Source organism: Hippoglossus stenolepis, chromosome 12 (genome assembly GCF_022539355.2).
Source record: "Hippoglossus stenolepis isolate QCI-W04-F060 chromosome 12, HSTE1.2, whole genome shotgun sequence".
Lineage (NCBI taxonomy): Eukaryota > Metazoa > Chordata > Actinopteri > Pleuronectiformes > Pleuronectidae > Hippoglossus > Hippoglossus stenolepis.
The window spans coordinates 20,646,150-20,665,018 of NC_061494.1; the positions used below are offsets into that span (position 1 = coordinate 20,646,150).

General features: G+C 41.3%; 2 protein-coding genes across 9 annotated transcripts in view; both read right to left on the reverse strand.

Annotated features, from left to right (window-relative positions):
- LOC118118814 (bone morphogenetic protein receptor type-1A) overlaps positions 1–12,055 on the reverse strand; it is a 36,906-nt gene extending 24,851 nt beyond the window's left edge. For both annotated transcript variants that reach the window (XM_035172224.2, XM_035172221.2), the window contains exon 1: positions 11,859–12,055. The gene's annotated coding sequence lies outside the window, so the exon portion shown is untranslated. The remainder of the gene's footprint in view (positions 1–11,858) is intronic.
- A 1,709-nt stretch (positions 12,056–13,764) lies between these two features.
- Positions 13,765–18,869, reverse strand: part of LOC118118875 (LIM domain-binding protein 3) — a 38,312-nt gene continuing 33,207 nt past the window's right edge. For all 7 annotated transcript variants that reach the window (XM_035172344.2, XM_035172348.2, XM_035172347.2 and 4 more), the window contains 6 exons: positions 18,551–18,747; positions 18,084–18,456; positions 17,783–17,963; positions 17,498–17,618; positions 17,256–17,371; positions 13,765–16,567 (listed from right to left, as the gene is read on the reverse strand). In XM_035172344.2, the coding sequence (XP_035028235.1) occupies positions 16,478–16,567; positions 17,256–17,371; positions 17,498–17,618; positions 17,783–17,963; positions 18,084–18,456; positions 18,551–18,747 (1,078 nt within the window). In that variant the 3' untranslated portion in view covers positions 13,765–16,477. The remainder of the gene's footprint in view (positions 16,568–17,255; positions 17,372–17,497; positions 17,619–17,782; positions 17,964–18,083; positions 18,457–18,550; positions 18,748–18,869) is intronic.

Genomic DNA, 18,869 nt, shown 5'->3' on the forward strand with positions numbered 1-18,869 from the left:
CCACTGCACAACCATGAGCCAGATAAATGAAGTTTGTGCTGATGGTGGCGCTGCAGGAAAGATCATTAAAAAAGGGTTTGTCCTCTGCGGTGAAGGAATATCCAGCGTAAAATTCTGCAAGATCTGTACTGATGTTTACTAATAAAATGAGGTTGAAATCACTGTTGAGGTCTAAGGTCGGGGTGGCAGTGAGTGGCAGCGTTTTCAGGAGGGCGTGGAGGCTCTGGCGTCACACGACACCACCCTGCTGCCGCCAAAACTAACACACTCAGCTGGAAAATGTACTCAAGACAGTGTGGAAAAGTGTGCTGATGAGCTGACCGACAGCTCCACAGAGTGTGTGTGGGAGAGTGTGTGTGTGCGTGCGTTTTCAGCTCAACCCCAGGGGTTTGAAAAAAAAAAAAAAAAAAAAAAGAAAAGCAGTGGGGATTCAGCCGCTGATTTATTATAGAACAGACGAGGAGAAAATAGATGTCCGAAGACGGGGCTGAGAGCGGTCACGAGGTTGGCGAAAAAACAGCTGCGGCCTCCCTGTCCAACACACACACACACACACACACACACACACACACACACACACACACACACACACACACACACACACACACACACACACACACACACACACACACACACACACACACACACACACACACACACACACACACACACACACACACAAAGTGGTGGTGCCAAGAAAAAGAGACAGACGGAAGGGAAAACAGATCCTGCTCTCCCACACACAAGGATAAACTGAAGTGAAACAGCTCTGCTTTTCATTCAACTATTTTTATGTGAACTATGATGAACACAAACAGCTGAGTGGAAACAGATAAGTAAAAAAGTGAAAAACTTCAGGATGGTAAAGAGAAAACTTTGCTGGAGAATAAATCAGGCTGTTCATTTACTCACACGGTACAATAGCTAATAAAGTTAAGACAAATAAATCAGCTAATTCAATGGATAAAACATCAAATATAAAGAGGAGTAGAAATCAATGCGGAAAATAATTTGCATTTCTGTTTATATTTTATGTAAAAAAAATGTATCGTCTTAATTCAAGTTCTATATATTTGGTTGCATTTGTTTTCTTTTTATTTAGTTATTTATGATAAAGTTTATGGTCAAACTTTAAATTATCAAACCTCAATAACATTTTGGTCATAAGGGTTTGATAACGACATCTTAGAAATCATTGACAATTTTTATATATTAGTACAAGGAATTAGTTACTCCTTGAAATTGGTATTGTCCCCCTATTACCCATATTGGTCTGGTTCCACTTCAAACTGTTCAGTGAATCCAACTAAATGTAAAACTAAGTTATATGATTTAAAATCTGGAGTCACTGGTGTTCATAGTTAATTTTCTGTCTGTTGTCTGGTCAATATGTAGTAAACTGAGTCGAGCTTCACTCCAACACAGAAGAGGATGTTTAACAGCTTCATAAAATCTGTGTAACTCGCTGAGGGAAAAACTTCTGTCATTTCAATTCAGTGCATTTCATGCTTGGTTTTTTTTCTAATTCACAAAAGAAAATACTAGAATCAAAGCCGGCCTGAGGGAGAGATGATGATGAAGAAGATGGTGCATCACTGACTTCACTTTGCTAATGTGCAGTCTAGCCTCAGTGGAAGCTGCAGTGTTCACGTCCCTCTGGGCCGTTTATACCCGCAAACAGAGGAACCGGCTATTTAAAGGAAAAGCAACAGTGGGAGAGAGACGCAGGGAAACAGGAAGCAGAGGGAAAATCAATATGAGACGCTGTCGACTTCTTCACTGGACATTTTCTGCTGCTTTTTCACACTCACTGCTCATTTCTCAACATGAAAAAACACAAAAAGGCCCCAAAACTCAATAATACAAATACTTCAGATAATATCTGACTGAAAGCAGCTGCAGCACAAGTGGAGACAGATTTTTATGAAACAGACGCACATGCACACACACACCTGACCTTATTGTTTACACCACATGAGCAGGAAAACAAATACTGAGATGAAGAGTTGGACTTTTCCAATCCTGCACAGACTGTGAGGTACTTTGCTCTGAAAGACACTTTCCTGTCATCCAACCTTGTATCGAAGTAGGCTCACACATCAGAAGTGAGGTTATTTTTCAAGTTTCATTTGTTTAACCTCAACTGTTAAAGCTATTATTTAAACCATTTAAATCATTAGTTTGGAAGCCTGTAGCAGCAAAGTAGTTTGAGTTCCACGTCTGTTTTGAAGTGGAACCGATGGTTAAATTTAAATTCCAGCGTTGTGAGCGACGTGTCAGATGAAGGTGTGAAACCACAATGTGAGGAGAAAGCTGTGAAACCAGTCCTCACGTAAGAGGCAGATGGAGGTATGCAGCCAGTGATGACACATAAACACACAGAAATACAAGCTTAGCTCCAGAGTTTAAAAAACATCGGCTCATATTCTCCAGCTTGTTCAAACTTGATCGTTTATCAGCAGTATCAATATCTTTCTGTTTTAGAAACCAAACCAATTGCCATTCACGCAAGTGTTTTAGCTCAGAATCAGAGTTTTCAAACTGAAACGGCTTGAGCAGTGTTTCCAAACTTCAAGAACTCCTAAGTAGTCTGGACACATGGTGAAACCATAGCAACAGAGTTACGTTTTAAAACTAAATTGTAGTTGTGTGGATGTAGCCAGAGACACGTTTTTGAAGGCTTGGTTGAGTATCTGAAGACATCACAGTGGAAACATCATAGTAAAGTTAGTATTTTTGGGTTTTTCTGTTGCTCAAATGAAACAAAATATTATTTTTCCTGTAGAATATTGTGAAAGACATTTTCTACAGTGAAGAATCACTGCTTCAGCGAATTGTTGCTCTCTCTGCAGCACCTTTGTTCACGGCTGTTGTAAAAAGTATGTCAGGCCACCGACAAGTCACCAGACCATAATTCTTGACTCTTGTTTATCTTGTTATCTTGTGACGCTTGTTTAAATTTCTATCACACTGTGATACCACGAGCAAAAACAGCTCCTTCACAGCAAAAGGTGGTTCATTCAGAGCTGCAATGATATTTGATAAAGGTACAATTATTTTTGATGATAGATTATTTGTGCCTTAATGTCAGCTGTTTTTCTTTGTTTTATCAAATAGTTACCCATTATCTAGTTAGTTGCAGCCCTATCACACGTTTTACCTGGTTTTGTCAGCTAGCACCACCTCCAGAACTGTGCATGCTATTAGTAGCAGTTCAGAAAACCACATCTACTTTTATCCCTTCACTCCAACTGCAGTAAAAACGTGAGTAACCATGACCCGAGGAGGCCAAAACACTGGTTTATTTCCTCCTCAGCCTCACTGTTTTCTTAATCTAATAAAAGCATCTTGTTGCCAGGAAACATCTGAACACTTGCATCGTTTTATTATCTGTTGCTAGAAGGACTCCCCGCCTGTGTGTGTGTGTGTGTGTGTGTGTGTGTGTGTGTGTGTGTGTGTGTGTGTGTGTGTGTGTGTGTGTGTGTGGGGGTGCATGGCGAGCTGGACACGGGTAGGAAGTGAAGGGAAGCATTCAGATCCAGTTAAAGCCGGCAGCTTTCGTAAAACCAACAGAGGAGAGAGGAGAGCTGAGGGACGAGTGTGGAGGTTGGGAGGAGGGACTAATGCCATCAAAGTCAACCAGCAGCCAGAGCTAATTGAAATTAAAGACCAGAAACGAGGGAGGGAGGGAGCAGCGCTGCATTCACAAGAGCCGGGGCGGAGTGGGAAAACTCAGCAATGAGGTTTGTGTGCTGGGCTGATGTTTCCTCATGGCTACAACCTGCAGGACGGCCAAGAATATTAAACCACTGCCTGCTGCGTAGAGTTTGGCCTGAGAAACGTCCTCCTGCAGTTCGCCAGACTCCAAAGTGTGGATTCAGAAATTACCAAGACAAAAAGATTTTTTTCTTGGTTGCAAATCCCTCTTCTCATAAAGTTTTCACAGCTACTTAAAAGAATAACATAAAATAATCTCTGTTGCTTTGTGGAATTAATCTATTAATAACAAACAGTACATAACAATGATAAAGTTCCAAGCACTTTCTGATTTCAGCCTTTTCTTGGACCACAAACGCACCAAGTGGCCACACCCCTCTCTCACAAAACTGCCTAAGTCAACCACAGAAAGCATCTGCTCTTGTGAATAACGGCGATATCTTCACCACTGATCACTGTGAAGTCGATCAGACGCTCTAATCCAGGTAGAGAAGGAGATGACTGTGTTACTTGCGAGCTGACAGGGGGTCAGGACAATGGGGTCAGGGGGCCAGGGGTCGGGATGGAGGTCAGGGGCCACCGTCACTTCAGAGGGTTTTCTGCACCTATCCGGCAGGAGGATTAGTGAGAAAGCAAAAGCAAATCTCCCTCAAGAATGAAGAAGGAACTCGACTCAACCAGACCTCCATGTGGTGCTCTGGTTCCGTTTGACTGTTCCTGCAGGTTAGAAACACCGATTTAGAAAGTTATTAAGAGTTATTTGTTATTGAATCAAGGGCTTTGACTGTCCTCTTTATGAAGTAGACATTTGGTTTACTGTTGTATTATTTAAAATCCTTCAAACAAGAGAGATTTCCTAAATGGAACAATTACATTTTTAGTTTGTTTTAGATCATTACGATTTCTACATAAACCCAAGTGTTGTTAAACTGACAAAATCACTACACACATTAAAGAAGTCAAAATATGAGATGAGGGTTTTAGGTCATCTGCTCTTAATGAAACCAGGGGAGTTAAAAGTCAGAAGTTTAAACCACAATAAATGAGAAGAAGCCACAAAGAGAGTGATCCTGGTTCCTGTTCAAAGCTTAGAAAGAGGCACTGCGGTTCATTTCCAGATTATATTATGAAATAATTGTAAGAAAATAGGGAAAATATGGCCTTTATATAATATATTAAACAGCCAATTAACAAAGTACCTGCTGATTAATCGGTGGACTTAATGAATCAATGGACAAACTGTTCAGGGTGTCTGTTGTAAGTATAACTCCGAGTACTCTCTGAATGCGTAGATCAATTTATTTCTTTGAATGTAAAATATAATAAACTGAATCAGGTGTATGATACAAAACGTGGTCCGAGTGGTCTACAACGCAGCATAGAGGAACAACAGTGTACAACAATGTTTCACTGACTTCCAGAGACAAACACTCAAGCGAAAAACCAAGCTAGAGTTAGTTACTGCAGTAAGTCATTGTTCAGTGACGAGGTTTTGTCGTGACGGAAGAGAAAACATTGGTGTGAGCTCTATATAAAGATCTGACTCCATCCCTGAGGTCCGCTCAACCTCTCAGATTTTTTGAACTCTTGAGGAATGCAGTTGTCTTCCCTGCTGTCACACGACCACACAAAAACACACACAATCTCATTTTCACAGCGAGTGGAAAAGTCAGGTTTGACTTAAAATAGAGGCGACCACAGCGTGCAGAAGAGGAGAATGTTTTCTGTCGGACCAAACAGGAACATTCTGCTGCCGCTGTGGTCGGGGCAATCTGAATTATTCACTGGGATGGGCTGAGTGTATTTAAGGCAGAGATCAATACCATTAAAGGACGACTGGAGCCGCTGGAGACGGTCAACATGGACGCTGATTCGACCTTCAGCTGAAGTCAGGGCAGAGAACCGAGTGTCGCACAAAGATCTGTTTGTTAGACCACAAGAAATCTGGTTTGAAAATATTGAGAATATCTTGGCACAAGTGAACAAACAGTGTAAGATTTGCACAAGATGTGAGCTACAATAATTCAATTTAACAGCTAGGTTGTCGTGAATGTAAGTTTTCCAATCATCAGAGTCAGAAAACTGATAATTTATATTTTTTGCATTCAAGGAATAACAAATTAGGGCTGAAACAAAAACTAGTTATTTATCGATTATTCTGTTATTATCATTCAGTTTAAATCTATAGCTGTTTTCAGATTATACTCGGTAAAATTGGGTGTGGACATTTTCTTTTTTTTTGTGGGAGTTCACATATGAAGAGCCTGAGGTTGCAGGAGACAGGACATGAAATATCAATAATAAATGAGTCTCTAACTGTCCCTGCAACTTGTTGTTGTCAGTCCTTCTCATCCTGATATAATTATTTTCTTCCAGTTGTGCATCTGAATGACATTATACTCGGGGGCTGGCAGGAAAAGTTCCAGAAAATGCCCAGAGCAACTGACTCGGATATTTGCTTTCTCACATAAAACCCCATTTCATGAATATTTTTGACAAAACAAGACACTTAAAACTCTTAAGATACAGTGATTGATATTTTTTCCTAATTTCTGAAATTTAGAGTCATTTTATAACTGATTAGCTGTTGATAATGATAAGAATAGTTAGTTGCAGCTCCCACTACTTATAAAAAGGGCTTCCATTTTATTGAACCAGTGATCCTCAGTAAGCAAAACTAAGAATCTTTAATTAGAGCATAAAGACAGAAAATATCAAAACACAAACATGACAGATTGCTGCTGCTGAAGCTACAAGTGTCTATACAATTACAAACAGCAGCACGGGAGCGGCCCCACTGCCTCGGCCTCTCTGCGTTCCCTCCCACAGACATTTCACTGATTTGAGTCCAGGTTCAATCCTCAGCTCTGGTCGTCTGGACAAAAAAAAAGTCTCCCTCAAGCAGTTTCACCTTTGCCACACATCCAGGAGAATGAATACACACGGTGCAGGATATAAAATATCTCTGCAGGGATGGAGGGGGAGGTGAAGAAGGTGAAGAATCATCCCTCTGTGTGCTCAGCCCTCATTTACTGCCTTTATTTATCTGCTCTGCTGCAGCCGAGAGGCTGGACGTACGATGGAGGAGGAGGAGGAGAGGGGTGGATTGCATGTTTTCCTCCTCGGCTCAGCCACTCTGTCTCCAGGCCGCCGGGGGGGAGGGGGGCGAGGCAGACAGAGGAGAGCACTGGAGATGTGAAACCTGATCTCCTTCCCTCCTTCCCTGCCTCCTCCCTTGCTCCATCCCTCCTCCACCTCCACCACTGCCACCTCGCCAGAGCCTCGAGACTCCCTGAGTAATCTGATCCTCAGCCTCAGAGACTGGAAACACACTCCAAGAGAGAGGGAGAGGTGGAGGAGGGAAAAATAAAAGAGGAAGAAATGGAGGAGGGGAAAAAAAGAGAAGAGAGGGATAGAAATAGAGCAGAGTAAAGAGAGAGATCCCAAAGCTCAGCCTCCAAGACTGGAAAGAGTCCCAGGAGAGAGAAAACTGAGAAGAGGTAGAGCGGGCAGAGGAGGGAAAGACTGAAAAGAGGAATGGAGAGAAGTGAGGGGAAAAGAAACATGGATGGAAAAGGAGGAGAGGAAAAAAGAGAGATGTTTCAAGTCAGACAAGAAAAAGAGCGTCTCTGTTTGAAAACTATTTTCAAAATTCTAATTAACACTTTAAATCAGAAGGAATTTTTAACAGATTCTAAAAACGAGCCATTGAATTCAAAAGAAATGTAAGATCTAAAATGGAGAACAAAGACCAAAGTGAAAAGCGAGGATATGTAGAAAATGAAGAGAAGGAAAAGCAAAGAAAACTGAGAATTTAATAACACACCATGCAAGGTGTTGGGTCTATTGCCTTGCTCAAGAAAACACATTAGGAAGAGCTGGGAATTGAACTGCCAACCATGAGAAGATAAGATAAGAAGTATGAACCCAACAAACAAATCCGGAGGTTTAAACACACGGCTCAACTACTAGATAATCTCTGATTTAAGAAACACAGCGACGCACCAACAAAGGATGTGAGGAAGAAGCAATCAATTAATCCACAAAGCTGCAGATAAATGATTTATGGCCTCATGTTTTAGCACAACATGGACTTTTACTCTACTGACTTTTACAACTCTGGAAACAGCAGCTATAGCACAGCGCTACATGCTATTGTTTTACGACTCCAGGCCCTGGACTGTGCCACAACAACATCTGACTCTGCTCTCTGTGGCAGCAGAGTTAAAAGCCACTGGCTGATAATGGATATTTCCAAAAGCAGCGCAACACTCCCCCACCAGACTCCAGCAGCATTAACTGGACTTTTCCTGGACGCTGGTCTGGTCCCAGTACAGAGGTCAGGGCTGAACAGGCTCTGGTGTCAGTTTATAAGAATAGATCTGCTGCTACAAAACACAACACCCCAGGACTTATCACTGAATGATACACAATCAGTGGACAAAGAGATGAGACAGGTGACAGGGCGTCTGCGTCCTCTTGAGGATGGACATCAGCTTTCAACCTTTGTCCGTCTCTGAAGACACAATCATCTCCTCGTTTATTTGAGGAAAAACCCCAGAAAAGCTTCCACACTGGCTCCACAACCACAACTAATGTCTGTGACACTGAAGAGGAAACATCATCCATGAAAACACTATGGTTGGACCGTACATGAGAAAAATCACCTTCACACTGTTTACAGAGTAAAAGTCTGTCATTGTATCAGTGGGTCTTTGGTTTAAAAAATACAAATAAATAATTATGAATGTTGTGTTCTGTCATTACGTCTGACTTACACAGCGAGAAGTGCAAATTCAATTTATGTGTGTGTTCAGTGAAATCAGTGTTTGACAACTATACAGAGGAAACTTTTTACGAGAACTTAAGAGATTTATCGACTGCCATGGAGTTTTCTGCAGATTCAGTTAAATTCAAGACTTTTCTAAACCACACAGACTGCAAACAAAGACTTAATAAGTCTTAAAAATTCTTAAAAAAGGTTGAGCTTCTGAACTCTTCAGATTTGCCTTTTTCTGACTAACTTGAAAGAAAATAGTAATTGTTGAAAGTTGATGAAAGTTAACAACAGTTGCTGTTGTCGTGCGTAATATACAACTTGTGTGTTGACAGAAAAAACACTGAAGAGAAGAAAGAGGTGATGAAAACTCAACTGCTCCAAGTTGCAGAATGTAAATGTATATTTTGTCTTTCTCTCAAACTTCTCTCCTTCCCTCTCTCTCCCTCTTGTTGTGGGCTGACTGTCTGTCAGTCCGTTATTTCTGTAACAGAGATCCTGGGCTTGGCTGTGGAATGTACAGCTGTCTGGCATATGGATAATACTAGATTTTAATTTCTAACACCCCACCCTCATCTCGCTCTCCCTCAAGAGGGGAGGGAGGAAGTGAGAAAGGGGAGGAGGGGCTGATGGACTGCAAAGGTAGAGGAGATTCTCTGATGGTACAGAAGTCAAGAGTATTTAATATCGAAGAAACAAGATGTCTGTGGAGATTCTCAGTCATCCAGTCCTGTACAGCAGAACACGCAGAGGTAGTAAACACCTCTGAGGGCCACTATGTCCCTGTTTATTGTTCACAGTCACTCAAGATGCATGGACATGCATTCAAACAGCAGGTGTGAACGGTCCTAATCTGAGTCAGCCACTTGAGTTTGAATCACTTGAGACGGATGTTGATGTCGGGTGTGAACAAGCCCAGTGTCTGACCATTTCTGTGACTGTTTCAAACCAACGATCCTTTGTTGACTCACTTCACATGGTAACTGGGCAGAAGTGTGTGTGTGTGTGTGTGTGTGTGTGTGTGTGTGTGTGTGTGTGTGTGTGGGCGGGGGGATCTCAGCTTCTCCTTTTACTTATTACACTATATCTATATCTGACTATAAACTATATCTGACGCTTTTCATGTGAACAGCAACTGCAACACTATCAACATCTTCCCGGAGAAACTGTCCAAATCCATGATGTTGTTTGTTTTGTTGCACTATTTGTGCCCTTTGGTCAGTTTCCCTCAGTTTACTGTGTGTGAACGACAGTAAATGTCTTGATTTTAGCATGAACTTCCCTCTGTATGTTACTGTCCCTCTGCCACAGTGAAACACAGAGTTAATAACGTGCTAATAACACTAGATTTGGAGGTTATACACATGATATGAGGCGTTTGGTCCCCATCTACTCCACAAGTTCTCCAGGAAATGACATCACAGTAAGAAAAAGTAGAAAGTTACATCAGAAGACTCAAGTCAAGTACATGTATTTATATTTGTGGATGAGTACAGTGGTGGAGTAAATGTACTTAGACACACACACATTCCACTTCTGTACCTGACTGATCCTTTCAGGTAAATTAACAGACTGAGCGAGCGCATTGATGCAGCTCATAAAAACAGATAATTCAAAAACAAAGATTGTTTACTATCAGTAGACAAACACAGCAGCAGCTTCCTGTTCGGACCGAGTCCCAAACACACATGTTCAGTTTACTTATGATTTGTCATCCTGAACCTCATCAACTTAAACAACCACCGTCAACAGAAGCTGAATTTTTTTCCTGGAAATCAAAGCAGCTGATTGACAAGTTAATGGGGGATAATAAAAAAAGAAGAGCTGCAGTCATTCGAGCTGGACGACAAACAAAGACTCACAACAGCACAGAGGCTGCGTTTGATTCACATCACTCTACATTTAAAGCTCGAAAAATAAACAATCATCAAAGTATTTAACAGATAACAAGATGAGGCCCAGACCCCCACGTCTAAACACACGAGATTAAACAATGTTATCAACCTTTAATATCAGACAACAGCTGAACTCGACTAATGTTGTTCGAGTCTTTCTTACATTATAATATTCATTCAAATATGGTGTAAATTAACAATGTGTCTGATGTGTTCCTTTAAAAGCCCTATAATATTATCATAATTATTTTACAACTTAAAAAGTTTAAGCAGCAAACCCTCTCCAGTATCTCAGCATGAAAAATAAAACATTTAACATTAAACCTAATTTGAACAGTAACTAAAGCTGCCTCATTAATGCATCAAAGTAAAAAAGTGTAATATTTCTTTGTACTGGAGTAGAAGTAGAAAGTTGCATGAAAGTACAAGTAAGAGTACCTCTTGTTTGTTCTTAAAGTAATTCCGTACATTTACTTAGTTACTAGCTGGATTGTGAGAGAGGAGCACAAAGTAGTAGTAGTAACAGATCAAAGTGAGTAAAACAAGAGTTATAAGCGTAAAGGTGATCAGATTTAAAGTTAGTTTCGTGACAAAGTTCGCCCACGATGCTAACCAACTCGCTCAACAACAATAAACAACTAACTACAAAAGCTTTAGCGAAGGAAACGACTCAGTTAATAACTAATTACACAACAAACAGTTTTTAATTTGCATACAATTACCTAAACACGTGTCCAGTTTCCACAGAATAAATCTCTGTTCCTGCGAAGCTGGAGAAAAGTTCGCGGCGCTGCTAGCTTAAAGTTTTAACGTTAGCTCGCTACTATTGTTATTGAGCGAGCGAGACCATATTGATCGTGGATCGATGTGTTTTGACTGAGCTGGGTCGCGTTAGCTCGCGAGCTAAAGCTAAACTATAATTACAGGCGAGCGGTGTGAAGTATGCAGCGCAGTTAGCTAGCGGAGGAATGCGGCTATAACACGCGATTAACGGGGGAAATCTGCGATAAACTGCGATAAAAAGTTCCCACGTGAACAACTGCGCAGTTTATTTCAGTGTTTGAGGAGAATGTTGTGATTTTAATGAGTAAAAACAGACGAACTCAGCGCTGCGACAAACTTTTATCACGGTAGCAGCCGGAGGGGTCCGTCTATCACCTAGCGCCACCACACACACACACACATATATATACATACATACATACACACACACACACATACACTGAATCTGTTCGGTAAATCCTGATTGTTTTTGTGGGTTTGTTTCCACATCTCACACACACACAAAATGCAACACAACTCCAACACACAAACTGGTTTAAATAAACTCATAAAGAGGAAAAACACGCAACGTCTCTTCTTAAAACATATCGACAGAGTGCGTTTGCTCCAGTGCGTAGACGGAGCCCAAAAAAGTCGGGCTCCGTCCAGCAGGCAGGGAGCGAAGTTAAGGATCGATCCCGCCTTACCTGCTCGTTCCTCCGGCTTCCTTCACTTCTCCTCCCGCAGACGTGGCGCTGCTGCGGACGCTACTTCATGGCAGAGGCTCCACGGTGAGATCCCGGCGGGTTAACGCCGACATTAGAGTGAGATTTCCCGGTGAGAGGAAACGTTTCAGACCGATGGAGAACCAGCCGCTCCAAGATCCTCTGTGACGTCAGGGACGTCTCACTCCGCGGTTAAAATAAGAAACACCAGGGATCTGAGTCACAATCAATTCTTTCAAATCACTTCCTGAAACAAAGATCTATTGATCCTTTTACACCATTTTATCACCGACTCACTTCATCTGTGTTATTATCATTATTCCTATTGGATATTCTAATGTTTTATTTCTGTATTATTGTTTCCATGATCTCATTTAATCCAGTTTCAACTATTTTAAACACATCTTTATTATTGGAACATTCATTAGATGTTGTTTACATATAAACAGTTTTATTTTCCTCACCAGCTTCATTCTCAGCTTAAAACACAGTGAAGGACAATAAATCCAAATATAATAAGATAAATAAAATACAGACAACACAACCTCCCCCTCAGCATTCAACCACCACTGCTTATCTATAAGTACAGTAGATATTCTCCATGATTCAGGAATAGACTCCAGATAAGATAAATAGACCAATTTTACCCCTGTACCAGTATGTTAGACATTCAATGGGTAAAAGATCAAAGTATTTAACATAACACTAAAAGAACAAGATGAGGTCCAGACTCCAACTTCTAAAACATGAGATTAAACAATGTTATCAATCTTTAAACTTTTAATAACAGACAACAGCTGAACTAATGTTGTTCAAGTCTTGTTCACATTAATAATGTCCATTAAAATATGGTGTAACATATGCTCATATTGATTCATCTTCAATATTCTACACATTATGAATACGAACGCATTCCACTCTGAAGCTGTTGGTGGTTTATTTTTCCATTAAGGTTCAGCATAGTTTAACACTTCCAGTAATCTTTATCTGTTGGTTTTCTTGATGTGTGAAAGTTGTATCACAGGAGTTATACTGGATCCAGCTTCAGTTCTTTATTGGAAATCAAATTTAACTTTAAAACTACTTATGTATGTATAAAGGCTCTAAACACACAGACCATCTCTACGAGTCCATCTTATTTCTGAGTTGAGGGGATGTTATGCAGGAATTTATAGTTTCTGTAGTTCTGTATGTGGAAATATTATATGACCAACATGCTCCCACACACATGTTCCTTCATCATCTGTCTCCACTCCCAGGTCTTCAGCTCATGTTTGCAGGACGACATCCCAACATGAAGCTTCTGCCACAAACAGTGGAACTGACCCTGATACTGAGAGCTGATCGTTTTTATTCTCCCAACACTGAGGCAGAGTGAGAGCTCTCAGTTGATTTCTCTACTCTGTGCTTCCAATCACTGCTGCGGTGTTCAGAGAAACCTGAGGACTTTTATTTTGAAATCAAACCTACAAGTGATTCAGGCGCCGCCTGGTGGTGGTTCAAGGACCAACAGGCCTACTACTATTACAAGTACTATTACTACTATTACTACTACTATTACTGTTATTACTACTACTACTGCTACTAGTAATGATAATCATATTAATAATGATGTTATTCTATACAATTCTTTTTATTTATTTCATAGTCATCTCTCAATTCCTTATTTATTTAATTGGGAAATGTTTTTTATTATATAAGTTATTTTCCTCCACAAGCTGTTGTTCACTTTACATAAATGAATAAATGCAGATAAATATGTGTTTTTCTATGCACATGTCATATTTTTCAGAATAATTACATTTTCTTCATCAATGAAATACATTCTATTGATTTAATCTGAAGATTCCTGCAGGAAAAAGTAACAATTATCATAAACATACGAATGTTTTCAAGTGTTTAAAGTTCAGTTTATTCAACTTGCAACACAAATATTCTTGAAATATTCAAAACCTGTTGATGAAATGTAGCAAAGCAGCTGCACCTCCAGCATCGAGCAGAGTCTCAATGTGACGTCAGCTTCTTTCCAACATTTCTTCAGTCGTGAGATGTGACATCGAAACAGTTTCAGTTCATCGACACTAAAACCAGTTCAAACACTCGCTAACACAAAGTTAAACTGTGGCGTCAGAGCCTCTCTCTTCACGACGCAGTGACACAAACTAATACTGACGTTGCCTCGTTCGACGTGCTGTGACAAACGGTGACACACTGTTCTGCATGCACACATTCACTCTCTGAAAAACACACACACTCTCACACACACACTCACTGTATAAAATATTCAGAGTAAAAACTGTACACAGGCTCATCAGACCGGGCCGAGTGCACGTGTCAGTCACACAAGCAGATCACAGATGGTGTTAAGGCACAAAACTCTGCAGAGTCAGTGTGTGAACACTTAACATTTCCCCAAAGAAACTTGTGTCAAAAATCCTTTGAATTCATCAGTGAAGCTGAGGCTGTGTTCACACTGCAAACTGTAGAAACCAGAAAACAAGATTAAACATGTTTATTTACAGCACGATTAAACGTAGGATCTGACACGTGCTTTATATTGGTTTGTTTAGGTGCAGTTCCTCTTACGGCCACTAGATGCTGCCTCGTTGACTGTATATAAAGATGGATGACGACAAAAATGTGGAGCTAAAATATTCTAGAAATGGGCGACGCCCTCTTGTGTTGGTGACGTCTCAAACTTCAGTGTGATAAGAACAACTTCAAATGACAGAAACCATCTTTGGAAAAGGTTTATGATCGATACGACAGCCAGCCACCAGGGGGCGATCAATATGTTTTGGCTTCACTTCCTGGGAATTGTCACAACGTATATTGAAGTTAACGGGAAACCTACAGATTTCTATACAAATACAAGGCAATTATTGTTTTACTGACACCTGTGGTTACTAGTGGTAATGCAAGCTATCCAGAGTTAAGCTTAAAGGGCTTCTTAATTTAAATTATATTACCGAGGACAGAAATTCCCTATAGCTGTTCACTGGTGCCTTGTATTTATATGGGAACTGTAAATTGTGTCAAAGTTCAGAAACATTATATTTGTATAGATCTTTTGTGCATGAGATAAAGAAAATAAGTCATATAATGAAGAAAGAGGGTCTAAAAGTCTGCAGTGTGAACTGAGCCATTCAGTGGCTTTGTGGTGAAAACGCCATCGTAATAAAAATTCAAGCTCCGACAGTTTGAGAACATTTACAGTGTCATTACAAAATAAATCCATCATCAAAATGCACCTTGTGATGCTGGACATTCACGAAAACAAATACGGATTAAACAACTAATAATCTGACGAGCACCGAGCGCAGCAGTGACGATATATTAGCTTCTCAATAAATATCACACGGTCCAAAAAAAAAAAGTCAATAAATATTAAATTCAAGGTTATTTGTTGCACCGAAACTCCTGCTACTGCACGTGAAGCCAACGAGGTTAGCAGCTACACGTCAGGTCCTCAGACACGGTCGACGCTCGGCAGCAGCCTCAACTCAGCAGGTTCAAAACATCTGGGTTACATTCACTGTCACTCTCACTTCCACCAACATGTCAGAGCCTGTTCAGATTCAAGGCTCTTCCATGTTTCACCGACTCACAGCTGCAGTCAGACCACATCAGACCGGGTCCACGACTGAGAGCTGAGGCAAACATGTTTTCTTTAAAAGCAAAAAAAAAAACAACAGAAAGATAAAAACACTTTTATATTTTAGTATCTACACAAACAGACTCTGGTTTTAAATCGCAGTGCTGAACCAAACGTTCATAATATATATATTTTTTTAAATGATAAAAAAAAAGGCACATCAGCAAAGAAACGTCAAAGATATGATGAGAAAAATGTTCTGCAGTTGAAACTGTGGAGTCTCGATTGTGACACAATTAGATTTTATTTGACAGCTGCTTCCTGTCTGTGATGTTTTGTTCTTATTTGTTCTCTTCATGTTGTAACAGCTGTTTTGAAAGGTGCTTCATAAATAAAGGTATAACAATAATAATTATTATATCATAACTGTATTTTTTTCTATGTTAAATTATGAATCTTTTAGTAAATGTTTCATTAGTTCAGTTGTTTTGAATACGAAATTTATATCATTATAATTTTATTGCAATATTTTAATTACATATTTTTATTTAAATGCATTATTTATTAAGTATAATATAAATATTATACATATATATTTAATATTTATCAATACATTATTTTATTATGATTAAATACAGAAAAATTCTAAAGTATTTTCAATTGGCACACCCAACACTCCCTATTCAAACTCCACATGAACACCAGTTGTTCTCTGGTAGAAAACATCCTAAAAATAAAAATAGAGTAAATTATAAAATCAGCTGGATGAACAAGAGAAAACATCCACACCTTGTTCTTTCATGAGTTCCTGTTTTTTGAAGCAGATTCATCAGGCAGCGTCGTTTTAAACATGAATATTAATGCACAGAAAATAAAGTCTCAAACCAAAGTGTAGTTTTGCATAAAGAGCGATTTACACACATCTGAAAAAGTTGTCGTCTTGTGTTGCTTCGGCGGCGTCGCCTCCTCCCCCGTGAGGCGGCAGATCCACAGGTCGCTGCTGCGTCTACACGTTGATGGCGTGAGCGTGCTTCTTGCACAGAGGTTTGTCTTTCTTTGAGTAGAAAGGTTGACCCTCCAGGTTCACGTGGCAAACCTGCAGTCACACACACGGACGTGGCCACAATGAACATCTGTGCACATCTCACACATAACGTCTTTCACTTGCTATCTGATCTTTACTCAAACTCTTAAAGTAACACTATGTAACTTTACTGAGCATCAGCGCCCCAAGTCTATCAATGTGTTGAGCTCTGACTGTGTCGTCCCTCTCACTGAACTGAAATATTACCCATGATCCTCTGCTTCCTGAACCAGAAGAGCTGCTGCTGTAACAAATCCACCAAACTCTGTTGAGAATTCTTCATATTTTAAAAGTTTCCTGTTGAATATTGGAGATAAACTCTGGTTTTTAATACCTTATGAGTCTTTTTAACTGATCTACAGTTCAGCTTCACTGTTCAACTTGCTGGAGCTGATTCTGACAGTTGAAGCTGTGACTCTCAGTCAGTTCTTCTCACAGGAGATCGAACCCACTCACCACAGATACAGAGAACAGACGTTCAGGGAATGAAGGAGGAAACATTCTCCATATTCACACTCACTCAAACATCAAACTTACTTTAATCAAGCTGCTGATTTAAGTCTATATATTTAAATATTGTTGCTTTAATATGTTAAACACTGAAATATTAAACAACATCGTCCTGGACCGACGTGTCAGAGGTCACGTGGTCAAACAGCGTCCTTCACTGTCCACCATGTTGCCTGTTTGTGGTTCTTACCGCACAGACGAAGCAGGTGTCGTGCCAGGTGTGACCCAGAGCCTCGATGAACTTATCCCCTGCTTCAACTGGGAAGTCACAGCCATGACACTTAGTGCTGAAGAGTGAAATATAATCTGAGAGAGACACACAAACACACAGACACACATTGAAACACGTTGATTCTTGCTGCTTAAAGACAAAACTCTGAGCCCTGTTTTTATTTATCAAACCACTAAAAGTCAAAGTTTGCGTCATCGTACCTTTCTCGCAGTACGGCTCCCCGTCCTCCATGTGGAAGAGGCTGTTGCCGAAAGGTTTACCGCAGGCCGCGCACACGAAGCAGGTGGTGTGCCACGTCTGCCGCAGGGCGTGCATCACTTCCTGTTACACACAACACAACAGGTTAACACTTCGTCTGGTTCAAAGTGGACATGGACAGACAGGTAGAATGGTAGAGTGATAGAGTGATAGACAGGTGGAGTGATGGACAGGTGGACAGGTGGAATGATGGACAGGTAGAGTGGAAGACTGGTAGAGTGTCTCACCCCCATGATCTTGGTGTTGCAGCGAGCGCAGGTCGGGGCGAAGAATTCCTCGTAGCAGTTCTCGCAGTAAACGCTGTTCTGCTCCTCCACGAAGCTGGCGTCAGCCAGAGACATGTGACAGTAGTGACAGTTAAACTCCTCCGGGTGCCAGGAGCGGCCGAGGGCCACGAGGAAGGGGCCCCTGCAAACAACAACATGTTTTTATTATTTTTCATCAGCATCTTCCAGACTCACTTCATGATTCCTGCAGATTTATCCTTTTTAATGAAGGTAGATGAATATAAAAACTATAGTAAATGACCTGATGATGTTGTTACAGGCCCCGCACAAAGGTGTACGGCTGCTGGCGGCGAACCTCTCCGCCCTCTGCGCCACGCCCCTCGCCACTTGAGGGAAAGGGGCGGGACTGGGGGTGATGGGGGCGGGGCTGGGAGTTACAGGTCCAACATGGGAGGGATTGGGGATGAACACTGGCGGAGGGGGTGCGGCCTGGGGCAGCGGCGGCACCTTCATGGTGGTGGTGGTCATCTTACTGGGGTCGAACTTGTCAGCAAAGCTGTTGTCGGTCACCCAGGGGGGCCTGTTGGCATCAGCTGCCGGGGATGGGGCCGGGGCGGCGGCCGGAGGGCGAGGCTGTTGAGGGAGTGGAACCGGGGCCGGAGCTGGAGGTGGAGCTAGAGGTGAAGAAAACATAAAGAGAAAACTTCCAATCAATCAGAATCAATGAATCGATCAATATGTTGTCAATCAGCGTGCAGGCGTTCTCACCGGGCTGGGAGGGGTAGATACAGGCGGTGCTCACCACCTTGGGAGGGGGGGCGCAGAGCGGGATCTGAATGGAGCTCTGCTGAGTGGGAGGGGCGTGTTGCGTGGGGGGCTGATGGTAGTGCTGCGGGATCTGCTGGTACTGCTGCGGGGGCGGGGCCTGTGGAGCCTGATACATGGCAGGAGGCTGGATGTACGGACTGGAGGACGAAAAGCAAACCTCTCAGATTCATGAAATAAACACGTCCTCCGCGCCACCGTCGATCTGACGTCAGATCTTTTCATCGATTTTTTTACAGGTGAAACTTTTTCATGCAACTTG